Genomic DNA, 12,741 nt, shown 5'->3' on the forward strand with positions numbered 1-12,741 from the left:
TTTGTTTGTAACACAGACATGATGCTTATCAAAGACAGCTATGGCACATGGGAGAAGATAAGCATGTTTAAGATCACAGCTACATGCACTCTGTCAATCGTCTACATACATGTGCTCACTTTTCCAAAATCATGGACATGAAAAGACTGAAGGAAAAAATTGCTCATGTCCAAATAGTTAATAAATAAATATATATGTATGTGTGTGTGTATATATATACATATGTGTGTGTGTGTGTGTGTGTGCATGTGTGTGTGTGTGTGTATCTATGTCTCTATATATATTTCCCAAAGAAATGGTTCAGCCTACAGACGTTGAAGTCACAAGCCTGGACCTAATGTCTGGCTCTTACCTCACACATATGTATAATTATGTCAACTGAAAAAAATAAAATCCAACCAAACAAAAAAAGTCTGGCTCCAATGCTATTAAGCAGGTGACTTTGGGCAAGTTGCTTGGCCTTGCTGTTGTCTCTTAGGCAAAATAGAGAGGATGCCTATTTGCCAGAGTTATAGTTGGAATTTGAATGAGAAAATACATCCATTATAATGCTTGTTGTACAGTGAATATAAAATAAATGATAGTTATTGCTTTTAATATTATTAGAGTCAGCTCTTCTATTCAGGCCTAGTTTTCATAGATTCTACCATCTGTTCTTGATATCTTTGACTTATCCTACTCAATGGTTAGCAGCAGAAGTTCTTGAATGAGATACTCAGGTTTAAATTCCAGCTCTGTTATTTAACAGCTGTGTAACCTTCAGCAAGTTACCTAACCGCTCTGAGTCTCAGCTTCCACATCTATAGATTATGGATAATAATCTTCATAGGTGCTTGTGAGAATTAAATTAAATAATCCATATAAAGTGCCTTGCACAGTGCCTGGTACATAGTAAGGGTATGTTGGCCCACTGTGTCACTTAAGATTATGTCATTGTGATTATCGGCCGGGTACAGTGGCTCATGCCTATAATCTCCGCACTTTGGGAAGCTGAGGCGGGAGGATCACTTGAGGTCAGGAGTTTGAGACCAGCCTGCTCAACATGGTGAAACCCTGTCTCTACTAAAAATACAAAAATTAGCTGGGCATGGTGACACACACCTATAATCCCAGCTACTCCGAGGCCGAGGCAGGAGAATTGCTTGAACCTGGGAGGCAGAGGCTGCGGTGAGCCGAGATTGTGCCATTGTACTCCAGCCTGGGTAACAGTGCAAGAATCCATCTCAAAACAAAAACAAGATTATATTATTGTTATTTTTATTAGTAATATTCACTTGTTATTGAACAAATAGTTATCAAGTACTTACATTATACCAGACACCACTGCTAGGTGCTGGGGAAAGACAGTCGTGAGAAAAATAGCAGTGACATCTGCCCTTGTAGAGCTCAGAGGTCAGGGGAGGAGTCTATGTGAATTGAGTAAGCAAGAAAACAAGGTTTCAGCCCTGAGCTAGACCCTGAGAGGAGAGGGGAACAGAGAGAAATAGATTGGAAAGCTAGGATAGAACCAGATTAGGGAAGATTTTGAAGGCTGGGCTGAAGAATTCGGAATTTATCCTATAGGTAACAGGAAGTGATTGTAGAGTTTAGCCATATCACATTCTTTCAGAAAAAGACAGAAAGACTGAGGGACTGTTTTTGAATGCTGGAGTAGGTGAGAGGTGGGAAAGGGTAGAGGTAGGGAGGCCAGGCAGTCACTAGCAGGCCCTGTATCTGCTGCCACCCAGGTGACTGCAGAGGGAGGGAGACATGCCTGTGATGGGATGGGGGATGGACAGGTGCAGAGTGGAAGACTCGGTCCCAGCAATGAATTTATAGCAGTACCTTGCTCACCTTATATCAAGCCGTCTTCGAGCCTCTGGAGCTTCCCAAGCAGGACCACGGGGGTAGACAGCTGGTAGACTCCAGCTCTAGCCAGAAGCTCTGACAGATGAGGGCAGGGCCAGTGGCGAGAGGCGCGAGTCTGATCACGCTCTGGGCTTGGCATGCACTGCAGACTGGTTTCCAAATGGTTAGTTAAACACATTGCCCCTTAATTTTTAAACCTATGCATATCTTGAAGTTAAATAAATCCATATGCTTACCATTCATCATATAAACCATCACTATTGCCCCCTTGGGCCGCCCCATGGCCCATCTAGCCTGGTAAATTGTCTCTGGCCTGGACTCTCAGGGGCACATGGTGGAAAGATTATCGGCCTCAATGCCAGTCTTAGAGGGCTAAGTTGATGCAGAAAATATGCCTGGTATCTAAGTAACCCACTGGGAATTTATCATCCTGGAATGTACCAAAAACCATTTTGAAATTACTTTAATTTTTAATCTACGGTTTTATTTCTACAGAGCAACTGATAGCTTACTGAATTTTGGTGACCATGTCAGCTGGAATCAGGGTTAATAGATGGAGAAAAATGTGGATTGATAAGAGTATGAGAAAGGAACTTTCTTAACTCACTAACACTTCTTCCCACCTCTCACAAAGATCCCCTTGAGAAACCAACCAGAAGGATGGTTTCTTCACCCTCTGGCTTAGGCTAGCCTTCTTAAATAGAGTTCACAGAAATTCCAATTCAGGTCTGAAGTAGGACCCCGTGGTTTGCATTTTAGCAATACCCCAGGGGGTTCTAATGCAGGTAGTTCAAGAGCAGTAGTTTGAGGAAACCCTTCTGCAAGCCTTCTGGTAGGACTTTCATTTGTTGGAGCTCAGCTATGACTTCTGAGAGTCAACACAAGAGTCAGAAGCTCTTGACACATTTGGGAGGAATCCTGATAACCTGGAACCTGTGTATTCCAGCAATGCGCTGCCACAGCCAGAATGGACGGTCCTGTCCACAGTTCTGAAGAATGACCCTTATCAGTGGCCATTCTCATGCCCAGAACCCTGCCTAACAGGTCAGTTATCCAAACTGAAACCTGCAGGGCATGTGAGAGAGCATGGGCAAGAAACCGCTAAACTCTGCCCAAACTGCAGCCAGAGGCTACAAAAACAAGTGTGTTAAGTGATTCAGGGCTGCCTTAAAGGAAGCCATATGCAGCGGGGTGTTGTTTCCCTTGCCTTTCTGTGGAGACGAGGAAGTAAATTTCAATTTTTCAGTTCCTGGGGGTATTGAAGGGGGAGATTCTAGTTCCTTAGAGTTCTCAGGAGTAGGGACCATTTCCAGGAGAGGTAAACATTTCCTGGGTGATCTATGATATCTCACTCAAGGTTCTGCTGTGAAAAGTCTCCCATTGTTAGTGTTGCTGACTTGCCTCAGGGCCAAGCTGCGGATACGTGCCTGCTATAGGCAGCTCTCAAAGATCTGCACTGAAGTAATAACCACCTGCATTAGCTGGGCAAAATATCCTTTGCTGAAGCAAGTATCTTTTTAAATGTATCTTATTTTTATTTTTTTGTGACAGAGTCTCACTCTGTAGCCTAGGCTGGAGTGCAGTGGCACCATCTCGGCTCACAGCAACCTCCATCAATTCCAATTGTGGGTCCCACTTCACCACTGCAATCATAGGTTCCAGCAATTCTCCCACCTCAGCCTCCCGAGTAGCTGGAACCACAAGCGTGTGCCACCACGCCCGGCTAATTTTTGTATTTTCAGTAGAGACAGGGTTTTACCATGTTGGCCAGGCCGGTCTCGAACTCCTGACCTCAAGTGATCCACCTGCCTCAGCCTCCCAGAGTGCTGGGATTATAGGCAGGAGCCACCATGCCCGGCTGCAAATATCATTTTGTTCTCTAGGATGATCGAGTTTATAATGCCCATGTAGCCTGAGGCCACTGGCAGAGGCCCCCATGACCACTTGTCTGGCTCAGGGGGCACTGGGGCCAGCTAGTCTGGCACATTTGCTACCCTGGAGTGCCTTTGATTTACCAAATCAGGAAAGACTCTCCCCATACCATGGATTAAATATTTTCTGCAAAGGCTCTAAAGTGGGCAGTTTACTCCAGGACAATTTAAGCTGATTTATACATGTATGTAACACATATAGGCAGATACTTGACATCTTGCTCCTAAGAGCAGCCTTCCCCAAGCCTGGTCATGTCACTGGTTTGTTCAAGCTCGACTAAGAAGTAATTTTGTTCCTCTAGGGAATAATTCCAAAATTGGGAAGGAAGTATGTTCTAGGCAACAGGACAGAATTTCATGGCAACATACTCAGAGATCCGATGTATAGGGGTTGTGAGCAGCTGCTTCCGGGAGGTTTATCACTCCCATTTTCTAGTGAGGAAAACTGAGGTTCAGGGGAACCCTTCACCCTTCATTTCTCAGAACACAATAGAACAAGGGACTGAAAATAGAAGTTTAAATCTGGGGGGCTGCCTTTTGGTGTCTCTCCCCTGGAGGCAGTATAATTCGGCAGGTAAGGGATTAGTCCCTGGGATCAATCCCCTGGGATTAGTCTACCCAAATTCAAATCCCAGATTTCCTATTTATTAAATGGGTGACCTTGGGCAAGTTGTAATAAGCCTTATGTGCAAAATGGGTTGTGAGGATTAAGTGAACCATTTATTTAAAGTACATAGAACATTGCCTAGCACATAGTAGATACTCAGTAGACAGTTTTTGGTTTTGTTTTTAAACGGGAGCCTCTGCTGAGGAAGCATTGCTCCTGGAAATCCTGTTCAGCCTAGTCCTGGAAATGCTGCCACCTCACTCCTTCCAAGGTGAGCTGTCTGAGGTCACCTCAGTGCTAATAGGACCTCTTCTTGTCTCTACCTCAGGGAGTTTTTGCCACCATTTATTATCATATAATATAATGCAATATAATATCATACATAACGTAACATAATATGATGGGTAGGTTAACTTGGAAACCCTGAGGCGGACCGTGGATGGATGGATAGATGAATAGATACATTTGTACTAAGTATACATACATTATATCATTCTATTGATTTGTAAAAAGTTCCCGGTCTGCCTGGCTGTAATGAGATTTTTGAACTTTGCGTGGCGATCAATGAGAGGAATATTATTGGCCTGGAGAATTGATATACCTGCTCTCAGTGGCTTGTTCTGCTCCCAGGCTGCCCCGGCCCCCCAGGTGTACGATTCCAGCAGACACTTAACCTTTTTTACAGTGTCATCAGGCTAAAAGGAATCTAATAGTGACACAGGACTTGTGCTCAGCACTCTGCCACTATTGCTTTCCTGTCACAAATAATTTATAGCCTTCTATTTCCATCCCTGAGTCTGCACCCCAGCCCTGCCTCCTGCTTTCCCCCAGCTTCCAGGAATCGATAAACTCACATAGCCACGGTGGGACTTCAGGGTGCAAGGAGACAGACAGACAGACAAAGAGAGGGGAAGTGAAGAGAGGAGCAGAGAAAGAGAAGAAGGGAGAGACCGAGAGTGAGACACAGAGAAAAGAGGCGGGAAGGAGGAGGAAGAGAAAGAGCAGAACTGGAAGAGGAGTAAGAATGCCTGGTGCTCTCTTAGAAGGTGGAGGGCTTCTCTCTTTCTTCATGTGTTTAATACACTGTTAACAGGAGACTCATACAGGGCTTTCCTCCTCACTCACAGAGCCTGAGACTGTGTTGATACCCAAGTTGGCGAGAGGGTGGGGCCTTCTGGGAATTTAACCAACGAGGGAGTGGCCTCCCCACCTACCCTGTCACCCTTTGCTCTGAAGCCCTGCCACGACCCCTTGCCATCTCTTGGGTCCCCTGTGGATCCTTACCAGTGACCCCAGTGGGGCTTGGTCCAGTCCCCGGTCTGTCTTCTTGAGAGTCTGACGCGACCTCCTCTTGGATCAGGTGTCGCCACCACTGCTGCTGTTTCTTGTCTTCTCGGTGCTCTTCCCAGGGTCTCAGCGGCACCTGCATTGACCAGGCTGGAGCATACCGGGTAGGGAGGTCTCCTGCCTGCATCTGGCTCAACTCCTAAATTGAAAGCAGCTGGGCCTAGGGATCACCCATAGGAATAGCACTGGTCATCATTTTTATTACAGGTAGCATTTATCGAACAAACCATCATACTAATCACTTTACATGCAGTGTCCTATTTAGTCCTCACTGCAGTCCTATGAAGTGCATGGTAGTATTATCTTATTTTACAGACAAGGAAATAAGAAACTGCCAGGGGTTTCACAGGCAGCAAGTAACAGAGCCGGGATTCAGACTAAGGCAGGCTGAGCTCAGAGCCCATACCCTTCTTCTTTTTGCTGCTCTCACGCCCTTGCAAGCGTGGGAGACTCTTAAGTGCCTGGAAATCTCCATGCTGGGCCCAGGCCAAAGCCCTGGAGGTCCCCAGGAAGGGGTGAACCCTCATCTGAAATGGTGGAGGAGGAAGAGCATCCTGTGAAGGAAAGAGAAGTGGGGAGCGGGCACCCTGGCAGGGCAGCGTCTCTGTGGAAATGGAAAAATGACACCTCCCAGCTTCTGAGAAGAGCTGTGTCCTCCAGGGTCCCAGCTGCACCCTCCAGGGATCTTCCAGAACTTGACTTTGCAGGCCAACCCTGCCTGGGGCCATGGAGGTTTGGTGTGTGTCTGGCTGTCTTGTGAGGCCAAGAATGAAAAATAATTGGTGAAGGAGGAGGAGGAGCATGGGGAAGTCACATCAGGCGGTCATCATCAACAACTGCTTTACTTCATTCATCCTTTAGTCCCGAGTGAAATTGCCCTGAGTTGTTGGGTGACAGGAGGGCAACCGATGCCCAACAGATTTCCACAATCCCAGTTCTTTTTTTTTTTTTTTTTTTTGAAACGAAGTCTGGCTCTGTTGCCAGGCTGGAGTGCAGTTATGTAATCTCAGCTCACTGCAACCTCCGACTCCCTGGTTCAAGTGATTCTCCTGCCTCAGCCTCCAGAGTAGCTGGGACCACAGGCGCGCGCCATCACCGCGCCCAACTAATTTTTGTATTTTTAGTAACGACGGGGTTTCACTATGTTGGCCAGGCTGGTCTCGATCTCTTGAGCTTGTGATCCCCCCACCTTGGCCTCCCGAAATGCTGAGATTTTAGGCATGAGCCACTGTGCCCAGCCGATCCCAGTTTTTAAATTCTCCGAGATCAGCTCCAGGGACTGGCAAGTGCCCCCTGCCTGGGGTCATGGATGGACACCAAGAGCATTAGTAACTCACAGCAGGCACCCTGCCCACCTCCTCCCCCATGCACCACCAAGCCGCTGTCAGGGAGTAGTGATTTTCCATCACTTGCTGCCTCAGCTAAATTTGTGCCAGTGCCCTAGGGGTCAAAGGCTCTGGGTAACAAAGACAGAAACTCCTCAAGCCCGTCCAGTTCTCTCTCTCAGCGAGCCCTACCCCTGGAGTTCCCTTAGTCAAGAGCCCATCAGCCCTCAAGCCAGAGCCACTCACAGGCCCTGGGAGCTCCCAGAAGCTTTTGCTACAGTGAAGTAAGAGCAGCAGCTCTGAGCTGTTCAGCATCTTTCTAGACTTTCCTTGTAGGTGAGTGCACACTGCCTCTCAGCTACTACCCAATCTTTTCCATTGTAATCATACTCCAAACCTTCCCTCCAACTCTTGGGAGAAGACCTTGCCTTCTGCTTTTCTGAGAGCTAAAAGCCGTAAAAGCTCCTGTTCAAAGATTTGGCCACCTGAAAATATGCCATCTCCGGCTAACACCTCCCTGTAGGCCCCACTCCATTTTTCCTTGTTCCCCTTTGCTCTCTTAATCATCCACAGTCCCTTAGGCAACTTCAGTCTCTTCCTCTTCACTGATTCTTCCTCTTCAGTCGACACGCTTATCCAGATCTTTCTTACCCAAGAAGGTCTTCCCTCCACTTAGCTGCCTGTTCCATCCTCCCCCTTCCACACTTTCCTTTTCCTCGAACTTCTGAGGCGATGGTCTCCTTTTACTGCCCTGCCTCCCTTCCCTCCCTATGCATTCCCTAACCTGGTTCTGTCTAGCTCCTGCTCCAGTGGCTTTGCTGAGACTCCCCTTCAAGGTCACTAATGGTCACCAGAATCCCAGTTCTGTGCCTCTTCTTATTCCCAGTTCCCTCCAGTCTCCACGTTGCCGTTGGCACTGTAGGTTGTGTTTTTCCTGAAACATTCTTCTCCACCGACTTAAGTGAAACTGACCTATCCTGGTTCTGCTATTTCCTAGGAGCAGCAGCTCTGAGTTACTCAGCAATTCTCTGACTCCCTTGCAAGGTCATTTTCTTTCCCCAGTCCCTGGAAGTAAATGTCCTCCAGTATCCACTCCTTAGGCCTCTTGTCCCTTTAGACACTCCTTTCCCTGACAGTCTCCTAAATCCATCTCTGTGCCCGCTGATGCAGCGGCATTGCGCCTGGACTCTTCCCTTTCACCTGAAATGCTGCAGGTCTAGGACTGACTCCACCACCTCCCTCCACAACCGGTCACCTCCCTCCACAACCGGTCACCTCCCTCCACAACCGGTCACCTCCCTCCAAAACCAGTCACTTCCCTCCAAAACCAGTCACCTCCCTCCACAACCGGTCACCTCCCTCCACAACCGGTCACCTCCCTCCACAATCAGTCACCTTCCTCCACAACCAGTCACCTCTCCAAAACCATCACCTCCCTCCAAAACCAGTCACCTCCCTCCACAACCAGTCACCTCCCTCCACAACCAGTCACCTCCCTCCACAACCAGTCACCTCTCCAAAACCATCACCTCCCTCCAAAACCAGTCACCTCCCTCCAAAACCAATCACCTCCCCACAGCCTTATTCCTGACCTGCTGATGTGAACTCTACCAAGCTTCTAGTTACTCAAAACTGAGGTTGCAAAACCACGGCTGACTCCAGCTGGTTGCCAAACTGCGTCCATTCTGCCTTCCTCGTGTCTTGCAAATTCTTCCCTTTCTTTCCTGAGACCAGCTCCATATCGCCTCATGCCTCATGCATGTTGTTTTACTGGCATCTGTTTGTACAGATAACCCCCTAGTTTAGAAATCATTCATGGCTTGAGACCCTCTAAGCCTGGTTCCTACATGTCGGGGGCAGGATGACAAAGTAACGAAAAGCACGGATTTTAGAGGCTGCATTCTGAGTCTGCCCTACTAGGTAGTATGATTTCTTTATTAATTAATTAATTAATTTTTGAGGTGGAGTCTCACTCTGTCACCCAGGCTGGAGTGCAGTGGCATAATCTTGACTCCCTGCAACCTCCACCTTCCAGGTTCAAGCAATTCTCCTGCCTTAGCCGCCTAAGTAGCTAAGATTACAGGCATCTGCCACCATGCCTGGCTAATCTTTATATTTTTAGTAGAGTTGAGGTTTCACCATGTTGGCCAGGCTCGTCTCGAACTCCTGACCTCAGATGATCCACCCACTTCAGCCTCCTACAGTGCTGGGATAACAGGCATGAGCCACTGCACCCAGCTCCTAGTGTGATCTTGAGCGAGCTACTTAAACTTCTTTCAGCTTTGGTTTTCAATCTGCAAAATGAGGATAATAGTCTCTACTTTGGAGGTGGTTGTGTGAATTAACAATAATATATATAAGTCATACAAATTGTGTATAATATTGGCACATAGTAGATGTTCAGTAAATGGAAATGGTGATGGTTCTTATCATATCCAAGTTGTCACCCTTGTTTCCTCTTGGTCCCTTGCTTGCCTCCGCTCTTTCTGGCTGACCACTCTAGGCATTAACCCAGAAGGCAGCAGGCACACGTGGCTTCCTCTTCCACCAGCTTGCGATGCCCTTCCCTCTACTTCTTTGTTCATCTTAGGATCAAGTTATTTTTTTAAATGGGGAAAGAGACAGTGGAGACCCTGTAGTCCAACCCCTTCATTTACAGCTAAAGAAACTGAGGCCCAGAGAAGTTGAGAGGCAAGACCAAGGCTGTGTGGCTCCTTAACTGCAAATCAGAAGCAGGACTCAGGGCCCTGCCACGCAGCCCAGTGTCCTTTCTACCATCCTCTGTGCCTCTGATTTTAGCCCTACTTGGTTTTGAAGATACACATCAATTCTCCTGCAAGGGAAATGGTTCCTCTGCTCCATCTTTCCAGCACTAACCACCTGATTTCCTCGGGTAACTTCACTTTTTTGGGGGTGTAAGTCTCCCCTCCCCAACTTCATGTCCAGCACTGTGAGGTAGGGGCCTTCTCCTGACTGCCTGCAAGTGCTTAGGAAAAGCTTTTAGAGCTGACTTGGTTCATGGCTTGTGACTCACCCGGCTGGTGGAGGTGAGCTTGGGTCACACGCCTGTCTGTGGGGAAGAGCAGCACTGTCAGAAAAGTGGCTTTCAAAGGCCCTTTTTGACCAGTGGATGGGGCGGGGGGGGACATTCCTCAGTCCAGGCCCTGGGACGGGTCTTTGGCATCACTGAGCCCTGGGTTTTTCAAATCCCTGAAAAGCAGGCTCCAGGAATGCTTGATTTGGCCCCTTCTTCCCAGGATGTACAGGGAGAGCACCAGACCTTTCAACCAGGCTGGCAAAGAAGCTGCGATCCAAGTAAGACCCTCAGCAAAGGAGGCCAGCAAACCAGCCAGCCACACAGGGACAGGGATCTGACTTGTTTGAGGGCAGCAAGTAGGCTCAAGAAGAGCTTGTTCAGGGCCTCACGTCTGGCAAAGGGACTGTGTGCTGTGTGGGAGTCCTGGGGATGAAAGAGTCACCTGTGACCCAGCCCCTCCCTGGCTACTTCTCATTCTTTCAGAATACAGGGAAATCTCATCCTCTCGATTCTGAAGGACTGTGATACAGTCCCAAGTAGGAAAGCCAGCTCTGAAATGATCTCAAAACCCAGAAGGTCCTGGTACCAGGAGGAGATGTGTCTGTGGTTGAGGAGAGAAAAGTGGACGACAAGCCACAGGGCAGTTCTCACCCTGCAGAAAGAGAAAGAATGCTGTGCTCACTGGGGCTGCTGCCATGATCCTTGCTATCAAAAATCAAGCAATAATTCGGCTGATGCACCTAGCAGGACAGAAGGCAGGCTGCATCCACCCAGAGCTGCACTAGGTTGGATCTGCAGAGCCAACAGAAGGAAAACCCTGTGCTGTGCAGCAGGCAGTGAGGGCAGAGATGCAGGGAGCAGACGGAGGAGGAGATCGCTGAGGAGCCTGGGAGAGAGCCCCTTCACAGGGCTGGGCTGAATTGGCCAGGGTAGGAGTGGGCATATGATGTGTGATGCTGTTGTGATGCTGTTGCAGAATCATCCGGACCAAAGTTCAGCAGCCTTTCCACCCAACGCCGGATGGGGCTGGGACAGGAGTGACCGCCCCTGGCCACACCATTGGTAAGAGGGCTCAGGGAAGGGGAGAAAGCAGGAGCCCACCCAGAGAAAGGCAGGAAACGCGGCTCCGCCCCTGGGAACTGCCTGCCCAGTTGAGGTCCAGGGGCCAGTCCTGTTTGCCAAGTCCTCTCGCCTGAGCTCCTATCCACCTAGGGTCTCCCTGAGAGATGCGGGTTCACTAGGCTTGTTCTCTGCCTCCCACCCGTGTCACCTCCCTCTACCCTGCCTTAGCCAGTCCCTATCCTCTCCGTCCTCTCCTCTCTCTGTGTTTCTCTTCTAGCATGTCCTTCTTTTTCTTCTTCCCCCTCTGCCTTCCCTCTCCCGTCTTCTCCATCATCTTTTGCTTTTATCTGACTCTGTCTCCCTACCTGTGCCCTCTTTCTTTCGCATCAGCTTTCTTATTCAATCTTTGTTGAACGTCCCATCTTGTTCTTAACATTGTCCTTCTGTCTTCTCCCCTCGCCTCCTCTTCTTTCCTCTCTCTGCCCTTCCCTCTCTTCCCTCTTCTCCTTGGGTGTAGCCCTGGCTCTCTTCTGTCTCTCTCTTTCCTCCTGGCCTCTTTCCCCTTGGCCTATCTCTCTTAATTGCTCGGTCTCTGTCTCACCCACTCTGTATCTCTCTGCCTATCTCTCTCCTCCTCATTCATTGAGCTGTGCTCAGTGCCTCTCCAAGACGTGACCCGGGCCTACCAGAACACTCCTCCACTCTCCCCAACGCACACAGACTACCTTCCCCTTTGGCCCAAGGAAAAACTTGGTTGCTACTGTAGCCATAGATGAGGCCTGGGGATTGAGGGGCTGGGATGTGGTTACATTTTTTTCCTCCTGCCCTCTTGGCATTTGTCCTCATCTCTCTTGACCAGAAGGTAATAGAAGTGGCTAGTCCCAGCCCTCCGGGAGTTGGCAGGAGCTGTTGTTTACTAGGCCAGTGTTACAGTGTGTGCTGGGAGGGAGGGTTGGGCCGGGCTGTACCTGAACTGATCACCGTGGAGTGAATGGGTTCACTAATCTGTGCCTGAAGGGGGAAATTAGGAGCTTCTCAAGTGATTTCAAGTCCAAAAGCAGCTGAGAAAGAAAAATGCACACTCCTGGGGAACATCAGGACCCGTCTTGTGTCTCCCAGAGAATCAGGGACACATCTTAGAATGCCACAGACTCTAAATCAGGATTGATAAAGACTCAGCCCAGGAGACTGAGAACAATGAGCTGGGGCCTGATTAGAAGGGTTTGCCCAGCCCCAGGGATTGGACGAGCCATGCAAGGGGGCATCCTAGGAGGTGTGCTCTCTAAAGGACCATGGAGGTGCCTAGATGGAAACAGCTTTGGTGTTTCCTGGGCCTGTACTCCATCCATCTTTAGGAGAGTGAGTTTGAGAACCCCAGTGAAATCCACAGGTCCGCAGAGAAGGCCTGGGGTTGACTGGGCACCGCTTACCTCAGGGCTGGGCAGAGTGAATAATAGCCTGTATATGGCAGCACAATCCCCTCCAAAATAGACCTCAGAGGAAGTAGAGGAGCATGGACTCCTCATCCCTCCTATGTCCTCTGCTTCTCTCTGCACCCCCCAGCCTTGGGGCTTTGGCCTCCCA

The 12,741-nt window shown here is 48.8% G+C and overlaps 1 protein-coding gene across 6 annotated transcripts in view; it reads left to right on the forward strand.

Moving 5' to 3' along the window:
• The window catches only part of PAX2 (paired box 2), a 94,200-nt gene that overhangs the window by 33,031 nt on the left and 48,428 nt on the right, over positions 1-12,741 (forward strand). For all 6 annotated transcript variants that reach the window (XM_039465013.2, XM_039465011.2, XM_003922294.4 and 3 more), the window contains one exon: positions 11,072-11,157. In XM_039465013.2, the coding sequence (XP_039320947.1) occupies positions 11,072-11,157 (86 nt within the window). The remainder of the gene's footprint in view (positions 1-11,071; positions 11,158-12,741) is intronic.

This window comes from Saimiri boliviensis, chromosome 12 (genome assembly GCF_048565385.1).
Source record: "Saimiri boliviensis isolate mSaiBol1 chromosome 12, mSaiBol1.pri, whole genome shotgun sequence".
Taxonomy (NCBI): domain Eukaryota; kingdom Metazoa; phylum Chordata; class Mammalia; order Primates; family Cebidae; genus Saimiri; species Saimiri boliviensis.